This window comes from Mugil cephalus, chromosome 17 (assembly GCF_022458985.1).
Source record: "Mugil cephalus isolate CIBA_MC_2020 chromosome 17, CIBA_Mcephalus_1.1, whole genome shotgun sequence".
Taxonomy (NCBI): Eukaryota; Metazoa; Chordata; class Actinopteri; order Mugiliformes; family Mugilidae; genus Mugil; species Mugil cephalus.
Genome location: NC_061786.1, coordinates 3,113,597 through 3,129,947, shown reverse-complemented (window position 1 = coordinate 3,129,947; position 16,351 = coordinate 3,113,597). Strand labels below are relative to the sequence as shown.

Below are 16,351 nucleotides of genomic sequence, written 5' to 3'. Positions count from 1 at the left end.
ATATGGTAAATATTTGTATTGTCTAACATGGTTCAGTGTTCATCTATATAATTTGACACCAAAAAAGTGATTTAAAAATAAATAAATTGATATAGTTTTTATATTGCACCTTTCTCCATATTGGTACTCAAAGCGCTTTAAAGCCAGACACATGTACCCATTCACTCACATAAGCACACAAACATTAACATACACACTGGTTTATCATATTAATCAATAAATACAAGAAAATACCAGACTGAAAAAAATGACAATAATGATTTTATATATATATTTCTCTTATTTCAGTTATGAATAATAATCATGGATCTTGGGTTGCAATATGAATTGATCGGAAAAGGAATTCAAGAAACAATGGCCAATCTTTGGCTGTTTCAAAGATCCAGGAGTATTTAGATCAGATGACCAATGTTCCACTAAACATTGCCATCACAGGAGAGTGTGGCCTACATGCTGAGGACAAAGAAAGAGTTCAATGGATAGAGGACTCTCACACATATCAAGGCATACTACAGTCAAGGTAAGCACCACACCACGCCCTTCTTGTGCGTCATACCCACACTTCTTGTAAATCAGCTGGTTTACAGGTTTCAGTTGCACGTGGTGTAATTCAAGGTCTTTCATTGGTCGCTCTCTAAAGGGCTGTGCTCTTACAAACACTTTTACTGCATTTTATAACACACAATAACTGGGTTCTGTGGCTGAACTGCACTACATGTTGCTGTTAGTAACTCATTTATAAACCATAGATTTAAGCATTGTCTGTACTCGGGTTCTACATCTCAGCATCAGGAGAAATCCAGTGTAAGTATATGCTAATATTTACATTTGTCTCTTTGACTGTAATGTCCTTAATTCAACAATGCAAAACATGCTATAATTATTTGAACTTTAGACAGATTTACTGGATGTATTTTCAATAGAAAAATATGAAACCTCATTCCAAATGTCATCCATATTTCAGTGTCTTTCATTTTATGCAGTGAATTCTTGTTCTTCTCACTCATCTGTCATACACTCTATTTTCCCGTAGAAAGAGCAGTACTGTTAAATTAATGGTATCTTTCTGATGTTGTGGTTTACTGTTTATTTACATAGTTTCAATAACAGCATTACAGTACACATTGCACAGTAATATGCAGGCAAAGGAGTTCCAGTTAATTAAGGATAATTTACATGTTTTTCACAAATGATATATCTGAGGTATTGGCATGTTTATTAATATAACATTTAAGAACAGTGTAAAAATGCAGCATATTAAATAGTGAATTCAAGTTTTAAAACAAATAATACAGGTTCAACAGCTTTTATCATGTGTCTAGTTATACACAAAACTGTCCCCCTTGATGGGACTTTACCACGTCTGTCTCTCTCTCAGAGCCTGAAGAATGTGTGTTAAGAATTAGAGTGGAGAAAAATTCTCAATAACTGTACTTTCACTAAGATTGACTCAACAGTACAAACAGATAAGTGCATATTAGTTACTCACATCACCAACAACTTTTTAACAGCAGAGGAGAAAGAATGTCATGCAACCATGTATCAAACTTAAAATCAGCAAATGTGCACATCTGTGCTTGGGCTAGTTAACAATAGCTGAATACAAGTCCAGTCTAATATGTGTCAACATTAATCCAAGTCTTATTAGAATTACTCAACAATCTAGTTAAGAAAAACTATTTTCCAGAGCGAACAAGAGAAAGAAAAATGGTGCTGACCAACTAGTTTACAAGGTGGAGATGAAAAAATAATCACAACTGGAACATGTGTGAACTCATGGACTCAGTTTTGTTTTCACACCATGCAATGAAAACGTACTATTAAAATACTGTCTTCTTTATGTTTAGCTCTCAGTGCAGTAAAACACTGTTGTATTTTATCTCTCTAACTAAATTTACCAAAAATGTCCTGTATTTAGATATAACAGGATTATTTTGTTGATATTTCAGTGTAAATTTACAGTGAAGTTTATATGTACATGATGTTTATGGCAGACTTGTGCTTGTGCTAAAATTCCTAAAAAGATAATATTCATTTTATTTCCTTTTTACTCAAGGCATGAAAGATCACCATGGAAAATCCGTCTGAATTGGACTCCTTTACAGGAGAAATTAAAGAAGCACTTCAGAACAATAACCAATCACTGGCTGCTACAAAGATCCAAGAGTTATTGGACAAAGAGAAAAACACTTGCCTCAATATTGCCATCACAGGAGAGTCTGGCTCTGGGAAATCCACATTTGTTAATGCCTTCAGAGGTATAGACAACAAAGATGAAGGAGCTGCTCCTACTGGTTGTGTAGAAACCACCACAGATGTCACGCGATACCCTCATCCAAACTATCCTAATGTTACATTCTGGGATCTTCCTGGAATTGGGACCACCAGGTTTCCAGCTGACAAGTACCTGAAGCATTTTGGATTTGAGAGGTTTGACTTCTTCATCATCATCTCAGACACACGTTTCAGAGAAAATGATGTGAAACTGGCTCAGGAGATTCAGAGGATGGGGAAAAGGTTCTACTTTGTTCGCTCAAAGATTGACAACGACCTACGTGCTGAGGAGAGAAGTCAGAGAGACTTCAGTGAAGAGAGGACTCTGATTAAGATCAGGGAAAACTGTGTTCAAGGTAAGTGCTGCATGTAATTGTTTTTAACCAAATCATATTTTACTGCTTTGAAATTACTGTATGTGATGTTAGATTGCTGCTGCTGAAGGGAAGTTGTTCTCCTGTTATTGATGGGTAGTGCAGTGTTGAAAGATGGTCATGTCAGGTCATGTTTGGAGGAAGTAATCATAGCCGTCAGGTGATTTCGTATGAAGGTACTACTGCCCTGCTTTCAGCATAAAGCTGCTACTTGCTGTTAAATGTTGATAAATGAACTACTGAAATTTCAACACTGGGGACAAAAGGCTATTTGCTTAAAATAGAGTACCCATTATTTTCCACAAATCAAAATTATTTAATCCGACAGCAACTGTCATTTAGCGAAGGAGAAACCTGAGAAGACATCAATAAACATATATATTGCATGTTGAATAGAAAATCCATACTCACTCTTTAAGCTTTGTTTGTATGGAGGAGACGCCTGTTGAACATGATGCTGAGAGCAGTGGCAGTAAACCAAAAGCTACACCATGAACTAGACAGCTAAACAATGAGCTGCAGCTCTCTATAGAACTTTATAAAACCAGATGGAGCTGCAGAAACTCTTGATAATTGTTTGGACTTGATCACAATGAGAAAGGTTAGTTTTAAAATATCTTATTATTTTATATGTCTTATCCATTATTCTGTTTGTGACACAGGACTTACACAACAGGGCATTGTGGCTCCACAGGTCTTCCTGGTGTCCAGCTTTGAGCTTGGTCGGCATGACTTTTCAGTCTTACATGAGACCTTGGAGAGAGAACTACCTGAACACAAGAGGAATGCTCTTCTGATGGCCATGCCAAATATCAACCTGGAGATCATCAATAAGAAGAAAAGGGGGTTCAAGGCCAAAATAAAATACTTTGCCCTTCTGTCTGCAGTTGTAGCATCTGCACCAGTTCCTGGTCTTTCTATTGCTTGTGATGTAGCCTTGCTAGTTGGTGTGGTCACAAAATATGTAATTGGGTTTGGTCTTGATATCCCGTCCCTCCAGAGACTTGCTAAAAGCACAGGTGTGCCATTTAAAGATCTGATGGCCGTCATAATTTCCCCAGTGGCTACAACAAAAGTAACTTCTGATCTCATCCTGAAGGTGATCACCAGTTTTTCTACAACAGCTGTTTTAATGGCAGCAGAAGAAGTGTCCAGATTCATTCCAATATTTGGAATTCCAGCATCAGTGGCCCTCTCTTTTATCACAACCAAAATAATTCTGAATAACATCCTCAGCATGCTTGCTGAAGATGCAGAGAATGTGTTTAAGAGGGCTCTGAAGATGAACACCTCAGTGTGATTATTTTAATTTATTTATTTTACAGTAAATGGCGTTCAGCAGCACATTTAAAGCTGCAGCATACTAAACTGGTGTCACAGTAAATAAACATGGTATTTTAATCAAAACCTACATGCACATTTTATCCAATATTCTTTTATAGATGATTAGTTTATAAAATTGTTATTTCTTACAGCTTTAGAATCTTTATTTCTTTGTTATTTGTTTATTTTATTTCTGTGCTTTTTTGTTCATTTATTGTGTGCTTATTTCTCAATGTGTCTGTGTAATAGTGAATAGAGAAGGTAATATGGGAGCTATTGTTGAAATACTGTAGTGGGGGAGGCATCTGTCCCACCCATGGACAAACACGCAAAGTTTTGGGGTTTTTATGTTTGAAATAATGCATTGAATGTTTAATGGTGATTATTTGTGTTCTGGAGAAGGTGTTGGATGACTTGATGTTGGTGGCTGTCAGACTGTTGGTGGTGACAGATTCACACCCGGAATATTTACTGGCTTCCTGGTCATGTTGATGATGATTTTGTTGGAAAAATACAAGAGAGTAAACTCATACAATAACTCTGTTGTCTTGGGGTCACACTGTGTATGAGGCATGAGACGTGCAAACAAATTTCTGAAGGGCTTGAATGTATTCACTGTGTCCAAATGCTTCTGCACTCTCTGGTAGCCCTAAGAAAAGGTCAATGGGCAGCCTGGGATGTCTACAATACATTAAAAAGTATGGTGTGTATCCTGTTGAGTCATGGCGCGTACAGTTATAGGCGTGTGTCACGGCGTCCACATGTTCATGCCAGTGGGACTTCTCCTGTGGACCAAGTGTACCCAACATATCCATCAGGGTCCTATTAAATCTCTTGGTAGTCCCATTCCCCTGGGGATGATATGGGCTTGTGTGGGACTTTGTGATTCCAGTGACCTTGCACAACTCCTTCACTACAGCACTCTCAAAGTTGCGACCTTGATCCGCGTGAAGCTTGGCTGGGAACCCAAAACGGCAGAGGAAGTTCCTCCACAACACCTTCGCCACTGTGCGTGCCTTCTGATCCCTGGTTGGGTAAGCTTGTGCAAAACAAGAGAAGTGATCAGTTACAACCAGCACAGTCTCCATCCTGTCTCTGGACCTCTCCAACGTCAGAAAGTCTATACAGACAAGTTCCATTGGTGCGTTTGTGTGGATACTGACCAGAGGGGCTCTAAGACCTGCTGCAAGAGTCTTCCGGAGACAGCACCTCTCACACTGTTCGCACCATGCTTTGATATCATGGAACATCCTGGGCCAGTAAAAGCGCTCCCTCATCAGTGCGAATGTGCGGTCTATGCCTAAATGTCCCAAATCATCATGGAGGGCTGTCTTAGCGAAGCTACGTAGCTTCTTGGGCAGCACCAACTGTTCAACTGACCCTTTTTGTCCATCTTTAATTTTGCGGTAGAGGATGCTGCCCTTGACCACCGATCTTTCCATTCCTTTAGGAGAACGTGCCCCTGTGCCCCGCCGTCCACACTGTCTCCTTTCCTTGTCACTCTGAAGCGTACGTTCCATCAGGGGGGCAATGCGTCAGGCGTGGTGGAAAATACCTGGTGGTCTGTGCTAGCGGTATGGGTGTTGGGGCATGAATAATGGCTGTATGATCTGGTGTTATAGTTGTGGGGGCTTGGAGGGGAGGTGGTTGATTTTGCACCATCATCGTTGAATCTGGGACATCATATCTGCTAAATATTGGGCTCAGTATGGGGGATGCAGGAGTTGAGGGAGACTGAACACTGGATGCGGGGGCACGTCCAGCAGGGAGAAACACTGTAGGGCCAAAACGGGGGGCGGTCGGTGCATGTTGCATGGTGGCAGGGGCACGTCCAGCAGGGGGAAGCACTGTAGGGCCAAAACCGGGGGTGGTAGATGCAAATTGTATGGTGGCTTGGCATGGGGATTCGTAGGGCGGTGCAATATTCATCTGGGGCTGCCCCTGTGCCATCTTGGGCCTGACAACCCGTTGGGGGTCCAGGTGATGTTTGATATCGACTACACACTGAGATGACAACCCACCTGGGGCTTGGACATTATGACCTTGGTCCACAGTGCTAGCACCGTGACTTAAAGTCTGTCTCACAGTGGAGTTCATTTCAGTTGGTGGTCGACGAAGGGTATTTTCCTGAGGACTTTGCATTTCCATAATTCAAAAGTGCTGTGTCCAGATAGCTTCGGGGGAAGTAAATTGGGGAATTATGTGTGGGTGTATGATGTTGAAGTTGGGGGGTGAATGTTTGAATGTGATAAATGCAGGAAATATGGACAGTGATGTACAGTCATATAGATTTTTTTTTTCTTTTCACTTTTCAATAGTCCCTATATGTTAGTAAACAGCATCAAATCAATTTCAATAAAACAAAACTCAAAGGATATGTCTACAGACAGTAATGTTTTCTTTCTTTCCCTTGTGGAAACCGCAGATCCAGGTCACGGCACCAGATGTAACCCTTGAGTTCGACTCACTCTGGCCTGGATCAGATTAGGCCCTTGGTCTACCTAATAAGTCTCTGCGTTGTGTATTTTTATTCCTTGGTGGAAGACGGAGGGAATAACCAGGCGAGGAGACAGGATCTGGGCTGCTCGGTCTTTATAACAGTTTAGCACAAAACATCAGGTTGTCACTTTACAAAATAAGAACATATCACACTGCAATAAAACTTGTAGCATAATCCCCTCCAGTAACCAGAATAACCAGCAGGTAACAGGTGTGTGCCAGGTAGTTTGAAAGAGTATGTGTGGTTGTAAATGAGTGAGTGAGGGAGGTTCTGTGTGTGTGTGTGTGTGTGTGTGTGTGTGTGTGTGCTTGCGTGCACACATGACAGCATTATAATATGAAAAGAACCAACACATTTATCTAGCATAAACTTAACAAATCCCCCAGACATCTCTTACCCCAATAACAGCAACTCTACATTAATAAGACACCTAACATTAATATTTGTCAAACCAATCACCTGTATAGTGACAAACAATAACTTTTTTCCCCATCTCTAGTGGAGAGATGTAGCTCTCACTGCTCACCTTAGCACAAAACATCAGGATATGACCTAAAATGGCCGCAACCAACAGAGAAGAAGGCCACTGACCGTACCAGAACAAAACAACAAGGTAGCGCCTCCTGGAGGCTCCTTGGATAAGTTCCCCCCCTTACATCAACATTGCAAAAACACTACACAACTTTACTCAGCATGTGAACTGTTCCACCGGAGACGAGAGGGCACTGGACTCCTCTCCCCTCCCCCCACTGGGCAGGTCAGATCACAACCTGGTACACCTCAGCACCACTTATGTACCTCTGGTAAAGAGCCAGACCACAGACCTGTGACCACATGGACAGTGAGGAGATGGTGGGAGGAGGCTTGGGAGGCACTGCAGGGATGTTTTGAGGTCACGGACTGGCAGGCACTCTGTGAGCTAAACAGAGAGGACATCGACAGGCTCACAGAGTGCATCACAGACTATATCAACTTTTGTGTTGACAATATTGTTCCAGCAGAGACAGTCTGTTCACTGTTCACTACACTGTTCCCCAAACAACAAGGGGTGACAAAGGACATCAAACATCCTGAACGAGAAGAAGAGAGCTTTCAGGACTGGCAACTAGGAGGAGGTGAGAGATATACTTGAAGATTAAGATCAGAGAGGCTAAGGGGGAATATAGGAAGAAGCTGGAATTGAAACTCCAGCACAACAACAGAGAGGTCTGGAGTGGGATAAAGCAGATCACTGGCTCAGGCCAGCAGACAATAGAGGAGTGGAAGCAGTGTGGAATTGGCCAACAAACTCAATTTGTTCTTTAACAGATTTGACACCATTGCCTCTCCACCCCATATGAACACCACCATCAACCCCTCCACCATTAGCTCTATTGTTTTGTCAACAACACCTTTTCCACTCTCTCCCCCTCACCCTCCTTACAGTCTCTCACCTCCACCCTCACACCTCCCCCCCACCTCCACCCCCATCTACTGTGATCATCACTGCCGACGATATTAGAAGACAGCTGGCATGGCTGCAGGCCCTGATAGGGTCAGCCCCAGGGTGCTCAAAACCTGTGCCACCCAGCTCTGTGGAGTTCTTCAGCATATCTTCAACATGAGCCTGAGTCTGCAGAGGGTCCCTGTGATGTGGAAGACATCGTGACTAGTTCCTGTGCCGAAGACACTGCAACCTGGTGGCTCAAAAGACTACAGACTGGTGGCGCTGACCTCCCACGTCATGGAGACCCCGGAGAGACTTATCTTGGAGCAACTCCGTCCCGTGGTCAAGCCACATTTGGACCCCCTCCAGTTCGCCTACCAGCTCCAACTCGGAGTTGAGGATGAAATCATCTTCCTACTCAAATGTGTTTACACCCACCCGGAGAAGACGGCAAGTACTGTGAGAGTCATGTTCTTTGACTTCTCCAGTGCTTTCAATACCATCCGTCTGGCTCTTCTGGGTGAGAAGGTGATGGTGATGCAGGTGGAATCCCCCTTGTGTTGTGGAATCGTTGACTACCTGACTGGCAGACCACAGTATGTGCGCCTGCAATGCTGTGTGTCAGACAGGCTGGTCAGCAACACTGGAGCCCCACAGTGAACTACCCTTTCCAAACGGTATAAAGATCCTGGGCTGAAGGAGAGGAAAATATCCTCCTTCGTCACTCTCTCCCTTTCTCTTCACCCTCTACACCACAGACTTCAACCACTGCCACGGAGACCTGTCATCTCCAGAAGTTTTCTGATTACTCTGCAGTGGTTGGATGCACCATCAAAGGAGACGAGGTGGAGTATAGGGCTGTTGTAGACAACTTTGTCAAATGGTGTGAGGAGAACCATCTACAGCTCAGTGTGACAAAGACGAAGGAAGTGGTGGTGGACCTGAGGAGGACCAAAGTGCTGGTGACCCCTGTTTCCATTCAGGGGGGTCAATGTGGACATAGTGGAGGATTATAAGTATCTGAGGGTTCACATTGATGAAAGACTGGACTGGGGAAAGAACACGCCCTCTACAGAAAGGACCAGAGTCGCCTCTATTTTCACAGGCGGTTGAGGTCTGTTAACATCTGCGTGACTATGCTCAGGATGTTCTATGAGTCTGTGGTGGCCAGTGCCATCTTCTATGCTGTTGCGTGCTGGGGCAGCAGGCTGAGGGTAGTGGACGCCAACAGGTTGAACAGACTGATACGCAAGGCCAGTGACATTGTGGGAGTAATGTCGGACAGGAGAATGCTTCACAAGGTGAAAGCCATCCTGGACAATGAGTTGAACCCACTCCATGACGTGCTGGTCAGATGCAGGAGTTCTTTCAGCACCCGACATATCGCAACACAGAGTGGCCATTAACCTGTAAAACTCCTCACTCTGAGGGTGTAGAACCCATATTATTTATTTAATGTGCAATAATTCATTAATGTGCAATAATTCATGTTCACCTGTATACCAGTACACATTGCCTGTATGCTGTGTGCAATGTTTATAACTATAACCCATGTTTATAGCTATATATTTACCCTGAGATTGTGTAATAACACATGCGTAACTTCATTATTTTCATACACTTGTATATATTTCCATAAATATTCTCACCATGTGCAATATTTTTTTTTTTCTCTGTAGAGCAATAATTCGGAACACAGGTTCACTTCACTTATACTTGTACACACACACACACACACACACACACATACATATATATATATATGTATATATATATATTTCCTATATTTTTTTTTACATTCTCTTACTTATTCTTATTGTCTCTTACTTGTTCTGATTGCTCTTTGTTCTTAACACTTGGAACACTTTGGGTTGGAGCTGCTCTAACGAAAACCAATTTCCCCCTGGGATCAATAAAGTAATTCTGATTCTGAATTACATGTGGCTTATGGAGTGCTAATGCATCTCCCTTGACATATACATACAATCTAACATATCCCAATCTCTCAAGAGAATTTACCCCTTTTCCATGCCAGTGGAATACAGCACATGCCTCACCTACCATGCTAGTGAAAAAATACAGGGTCAATGTCCAATATCTACCAGGAGGTTGCAGTATATACACATTTAATACCTTTCTCCTTCCACGAGTATATCAGCATTAGAGTGTGTATAATGGAATGAAGCCCTGTTTATTGATGAGTCACAAATATACATATACATAGAGGCTAATGCCATGATGGTTCCTCACAACACATAAATTGTTCACTCCAAAATATTTTAAGTCACACAGATTACACGTGTGACTAAAATGGTTGCAATTTCAGGCCCATACTTAACTGAACCATATTCACCTAGATATCACTGGGGATCTTTATCACCACAAAGGTGTGTCCTACACAGATCTGTTTACCAACATAGTTTGCGGCCATTATCAGTAAAATATTAAACAACACACCAAGACCAGGAAACAGAACAAAGAAAGATCAATGTGTTAAATCAATTGTCATTACACTGAGTGAAGTCAGACAGCATCACTAGATCACTTGATAATATTAACATTAACACAATGCGGTGAATCAGTTTTCTTGTTCATGCTACGTACTGACGGTCGTGTGAGTTTTTAACCAACAAAGTGAAGTATTTTTTGGAAAGTGAGGACATTTTGGCCGGTCCTCACCAATCAAAGGAGACTGGAGGAGTTGGCTGGTTAGCATAAATGAGACTGCAGCTGTGAATGCTCGCCACTCTCCTCAGGCAAGGCTCTCCGTGTGCACTGCACCCCATGTGGCAGTGACTGTTTTATCACTTCCTGTTCACTTTGGAAGAAAATACTAAAACGTTGACTGCCTTATACGAAGTATAAGCACTGACTGCCGATTTTATATCTATATTGGCTTTACTGATTTTATTTTTGTTTGGAACTGCTTTTAATTTCTAATTTCAATTTCTGTCTTCTTTTGTTTCTAGTGCTACAGTGGGTGATGCCCTTCATTCCCAGTGCAGTTGGGGTGCTGGGAGTTCAGTCTAGATAGTGATAAGGTTTGCGGTGGCACATTGTTTTATGTGTGGTGTTTTATTTTGAAGTTGTTTATATTAATTTGGAATAAGTAGTATACTCCAAGTGCCCTTGCATGGAGTTGTTGGTTCCCCAGCTGCAGTGTGTGTGTCTGTCTTCTTCTTCAGAAACTAAAGAATAAATGGCATGTTTATGACCCACACTGACTGTTGTGGCCTCTTTATTGAAGCCCCAGTGTTCTAGTTCTCCTCCTAGGTTACATTATTGTAAATGTTTTGGTCAGGGTCAGGGTCAGGGTCAGGGTAAGGGTCTAGGGAATGCATTATACCAATTAGTGTCCTCAATATGATGCAAGTACACACAATGTGTGTGTGTGTGTGTGTGTGTGTGTGTGTGTGTGTGTGTGTGTGTGTGTGTGTGTGTGTGTGCGCGCGCGTGCGTGTGTGTGCAGTTACAGTTCTCCAGACATTTGACCTGCCAGCTGAGTTGGCTACACCAAGAAATAACAAAGGACCATCCCACATATGATCACAAAACAGCTTTTGAGTGAGTGATTTCCTCCAATTTGGCTACCAGTTAATGCTGATGGTGTGATGTAGCTTTCCATCAATACAGTCTACCAACAGCTACGGACGTACATTTATTGTTTTTCCTGTGTTCCTTTAATTTCAGACTGTTTAGGAGTGTGCCAAATGGAGCATTCATTTGGAGTTTGCATTACTTGTCAGCTTACCAATACTTGTTTAAACTTGTCTGTAAATCCTACAGTCTGTAAATAATTCGGATCATCTGTGATGGGTAAACACCACACCACCCCACACCACAGAGTTCAATGGAGAGAGGACTCTCACACATATCAAGACATACTACAGTCAAGGTAAGCACCACACCACGCCCTTCTTGTGTGTCATACCCACACTTCTAGTAAATCAGCTGGTTTACAGGTTTCAGTTGCACGTGGTGTAATTCAAGGTCTTTCATTGGTCGCTCTCTAAAGGGCTGTGCTCTTACAAACACTTTTACTGCATTTTATAACACACAATGACTGGGTTCTGTAGCTGAACTGCACTACATGTAGCTGTTAGTAACTCATTTGTAAACCATAGATTTAAGCGTTGTCTGTACTCGGGTTCTACATCTCAGCATCAGGAGAAATCCAGTGTAAGTATATGCTAATATTTACATTTGTCTCTTTGACTGTAATGTCCTTAATTCAACAATGCAAAACATGCTATAATTATTTGAACTTTAGACAGATTTACTGGATGTATTTTCAATAGAAAAATATGAAACCTCATTCCAAATGTCATCCATATTTCAGTGTCTTTCATTTTATGCAGTGAATTCTTGTTCTTCTCACTCATCTGTCATACACTCTATTTTCCCGTAGAAAGAGCAGTACTGTTAAATTAATGGTATCTTTCTGATGTTGTGGTTTACTGTTTATTAACATAGTTTCAATAACAGCATTACAGTACACATTGCACAGTAATATGCAGGCAAAGGAGTTCCAGTTAATTAAGGTTAATTTACGTGTTTTTCACAAATGATATATCTGAGGTATTGGCATGTTTATTAATATAACATTTAAGAACAGTGTAAAAATGCAGCCTATTAAATAGTGAATTCAAGTTTTAAAACAAATAATACAGGTTCAACAGCTTTCATCATGTGTCTAGTTATTAACAAAACTATCCCCCTTGATGGGACTTTACCACGTCTGTCTCTCTCTCAGAGCCTGAAGAATGTGTGTTAAGAATTAGAGTGGAGAAAAATTCTCAATAACTGTACTTTCACTAAGATTGACTCAACAGTACAAACAGATAAGTGCATATTAGTTACTCACATCACCAACAACTTTTTAACAGCAGAGGAGAAAGAATGTCATGCAACCATGTATCAAACTTAAAATCAGCAAATGTGCACATCTGTGCTTGGGCTAGTTAACAATAGCTGAATACAAGTCCAGTCTAATATGTGTCAACATTAATCCAAGTCTTATTAGAATTACTCAACAATCTAGTTAAGAAAAACTATTTTCCAGAGCAAACAAGAGAAAGAAAAATGGTTCAACAAGTTCACAGGGTGGAGATGGAAAAATAATCACCACTTGAACATGTGTGAACTCATGGACTCAGTTTTGTTTTCACACCATGCAATGAAAACGTACTGTTAAAATACTGTCTTCTTTACGTTTAGCTCTCAGTGCAGTAAAACACTGTTGTATTTTATCTCTCTAACTAAATTTACCAGTAATGTCCTATATTTAGATATAACAGGATTATTTTGTTGATACTTCAGTGTAAATTTACAGTGACGTTTCTATGTACATGATGTTTATGGCAGACTTGTGCTTGTGCTAAAATTCCTAAAAAGATAATATTCATTTTATTTCCTTTTTACTCAAGGCATGAAAGATCACCATGGAAAATCCGTCTGAATTGGACTCCTTTACAGGAGAAATTAAAGAAGCACTTCAGAACAATAACCAATCACTGGCTGCTACAAAGATCCAAGAGTTATTGGACAAAGAGAAAAACACTCGCCTCGATATTGCCATCACAGGAGAGTCTGGCTCTGGTAAATCCACATTTGTTAATGCCTTCAGAGGTATAGACAACAAAGATGAAGGAGCTGCTCCTACTGGTTGTGTAGAAACCACCACAGAGGTCACGCCATACCCTCATCCAAACTATCCTAATGTTACATTCTGGGATCTTCCTGGAATTGGGACCACCAGGTTTCCAGCTGACAAGTACCTGAAGCATGTTGGATTTGAGAGGTTTGACTTCTTCATCATCATCTCAGACACACGTTTCAGAGAAAATGATGTGAAACTGGCTCAGGAGATTCAGAGGATGGGGAAAAGGTTCTACTTTGTTCGCTCAAAGATTGACAACGACCTACGTGCTGAGGAGAGAAGTCAGAGAGACTTCAGTGAAGAGAGGACTCTGATTAAGATCAGGGAAAACTGTGTTCAAGGTAAGTGCTGCATGTAATTGTTTTTAACCAAATCATATTTTACTGCTTTGAAATTACTGTATGTGATGTTAGATTGCTGCTGCTGAAGGGAAGTTGTTCTCCTGTTATTGATGGGTAGTGCAGTGTTGAAAGATGGTCATGTCAGGTCATGTTTGGAGGAAGTAATCATAGCCGTCAGGTGATTTCGTATGAAGGTACTACTGCCCTGCTTTCAGCATAAAGCTGCTACTTGCTGTTAAATGTTGATAAATGAACTACTGAAATTTCAACACTGGGGACAAAAGGCTATTTGCTTAAAATAGAGTACCCATTATTTTCCACAAATCAAAATTATTTAATCCGACAGCAACTGTCATTTAGCGAAGGAGAAACCTGAGAAGACATCAATAAACATATATATTGCATGTTGAATAGAAAATCCATACTCACTCTTTAAGCTTTGTTTGTATGGAGGAGACGCCTGTTGAACATGATGCTGAGAGCAGTGGCAGTAAACCAAAAGCTACACCATGAACTAGACAGCTAAACAATGAGCTGCAGCTCTCTATAGAACTTTATAAAACCAGATGGAGCTGCAGAAACTCTTGATAATTGTTTGGACTTGATCACAATGAGAAAGGTTAGTTTTAAAATATCTTATTATTTTATATGTCTTATCCATTATTCTGTTTGTGACACAGGACTTACACAACAGGGCATTGTGGCTCCACAGGTCTTCCTGGTGTCCAGCTTTGAGCTTGGTCGGCATGACTTTTCAGTCTTACATGAGACCTTGGAGAGAGAACTACCTGAACACAAGAGGAATGCTCTTCTGATGGCCATGCCAAATATCAACCTGGAGATCATCAATAAGAAGAAAAAGGGGTTCAAGGCCAAAATAAAATACTTTGCCCTTCTGTCTGCAGTTGTAGCATCTGCACCAGTTCCTGGTCTTTCTATTGCTTGTGATGTAGCCTTGCTAGTTGGTGTGGTCACAAAATATGTAATTGGGTTTGGTCTTGATATCCCGTCCCTCCAGAGACTTGCTAAAAGCACAGGTGTGCCATTTAAAGATCTGATGGCCGTCATAATTTCCCCAGTGGCTACAACAAAAGTAACTTCTGATCTCATCCTGAAGGTGATCACCAGTTTTTCTACAACAGCTGTTTTAATGGCAGCAGAAGAAGTGTCCAGATTCATTCCAATATTTGGAATTCCAGCATCAGTGGCCCTCTCTTTTATCACAACCAAAATAATTCTGAATAACATCCTCAGCATGCTTGCTGAAGATGCAGAGAATGTGTTTAAGAGGGCTCTGAAGATGAACACCTCAGTGTGATTATTTTAATTTATTTATTTTACAGTAAATGGCGTTCAGCAGCACATTTAAAGCTGCAGCATACTAAACTGGTGTCACAGTAAATAAACATGGTATTTTAATCAAAACCTACATGCACATTTTATCCAATATTCTTTTATAGATGATTAGTTTATAAAATTGTTATTTCTTACAGCTTTAGAATCTTTATTTCTTTGTTATTTGTTTATTTTATTTCTGTGCTTTTTTGTTCATTTATTGTGTGCTTATTTCTCAATGTGTCTGTGTAATAGTGAATAGAGAAGGTAATATGGGAGCTATTGTTGAAATACTGTAGTGGGGGAGGCATCTGTCCCACCCATGGACAAACACGCAAAGTTTTGGGGTTTTTATGTTTGAAATAATGCATTGAATGTTTAATGGTGATTATTTGTGTTCTGGAGAAGGTGTTGGATGACTTGATGTTGGTGGCTGTCAGACTGTTGGTGGTGACAGATTCACACCCGGAATATTTACTGGCTTCCTGGTCATGTTGATGATGATTTTGTTGGAAAAATACAAGAGAGTAAACTCATACAATAACTCTGTTGTCTTGGGGTCACACTGTGTATGAGGCATGAGACGTGCAAACAAATTTCTGAAGGGCTTGAATGTATTCACTGTGTCCAAATGCTTCTGCACTCTCTGGTAGCCCTAAGAAAAGGTCAATGGGCAGCCTGGGATGTCTACAATACATTAAAAAGTATGGTGTGTATCCTGTTGAGTCATGGCGCGTACAGTTATAGGCGTGTGTCACGGCGTCCACATGTTCATGCCAGTGGGACTTCTCCTGTGGACCAAGTGTACCCAACATATCCATCAGGGTCCTATTAAATCTCTTGGTAGTCCCATTCCCCTGGGGATGATATGGGCTTGTGTGGGACTTTGTGATTCCAGTGACCTTGCACAACTCCTTCACTACAGCACTCTCAAAGTTGCGACCTTGATCCGCGTGAAGCTTGGCTGGGAACCCAAAACGGCAGAGGAAGTTCCTCCACAACACCTTCGCCACTGTGCGTGCCTTCTGATCCCTGGTTGGGTAAGCTTGTGCAAAACAAGAGAAGTGATCAGTTACAACCAGCACAGTCTCCATCCTGTCTCTGGACCTCTCCAACGTC

General features: G+C 41.2%; 2 protein-coding genes across 2 annotated transcripts; both read left to right on the top strand.

Moving 5' to 3' along the window:
- Positions 1–700: 700 nt before the first annotated feature.
- LOC125023284 (interferon-inducible GTPase 5-like) lies at positions 701–6,348 on the top strand. The gene is made up of 3 exons (XM_047610442.1): positions 701–804; positions 2,057–2,630; positions 3,311–6,348. The coding sequence occupies exons 2-3, from the start codon at positions 2,072–2,074 to the stop codon at positions 3,946–3,948; spliced, it is 1,197 nt and encodes a 398-aa protein (XP_047466398.1). The 5' UTR covers positions 701–804; positions 2,057–2,071; the 3' UTR covers positions 3,949–6,348.
- Positions 6,349–11,945: 5,597 nt separating this feature from the next.
- On the top strand, positions 11,946–15,828 carry LOC125023179 (interferon-inducible GTPase 5-like). Its single transcript, XM_047610246.1, has 3 exons — positions 11,946–12,076; positions 13,324–13,897; positions 14,578–15,828. The coding sequence occupies exons 2-3, from the start codon at positions 13,339–13,341 to the stop codon at positions 15,213–15,215; spliced, it is 1,197 nt and encodes a 398-aa protein (XP_047466202.1). The 5' UTR covers positions 11,946–12,076; positions 13,324–13,338; the 3' UTR covers positions 15,216–15,828.
- The last annotated feature ends 523 nt before the right edge of the window (positions 15,829–16,351 follow it).

Coding starts and splice junctions, on each gene's coding strand:
- LOC125023284 (XM_047610442.1), top strand. CDS start 2,072: ATGGAAAATCCGTCTGAATTGGACTCCTTTACAGGAGAAATTAAAGAA. Junction 2,631..3,310: donor CAGGGAAAACTGTGTTCAAG/GTAAGTGCTGCA, acceptor TTTGTGACACAG/GACTTACACAACAGGGCATT.
- LOC125023179 (XM_047610246.1), top strand. CDS start 13,339: ATGGAAAATCCGTCTGAATTGGACTCCTTTACAGGAGAAATTAAAGAA. Junction 13,898..14,577: donor CAGGGAAAACTGTGTTCAAG/GTAAGTGCTGCA, acceptor TTTGTGACACAG/GACTTACACAACAGGGCATT.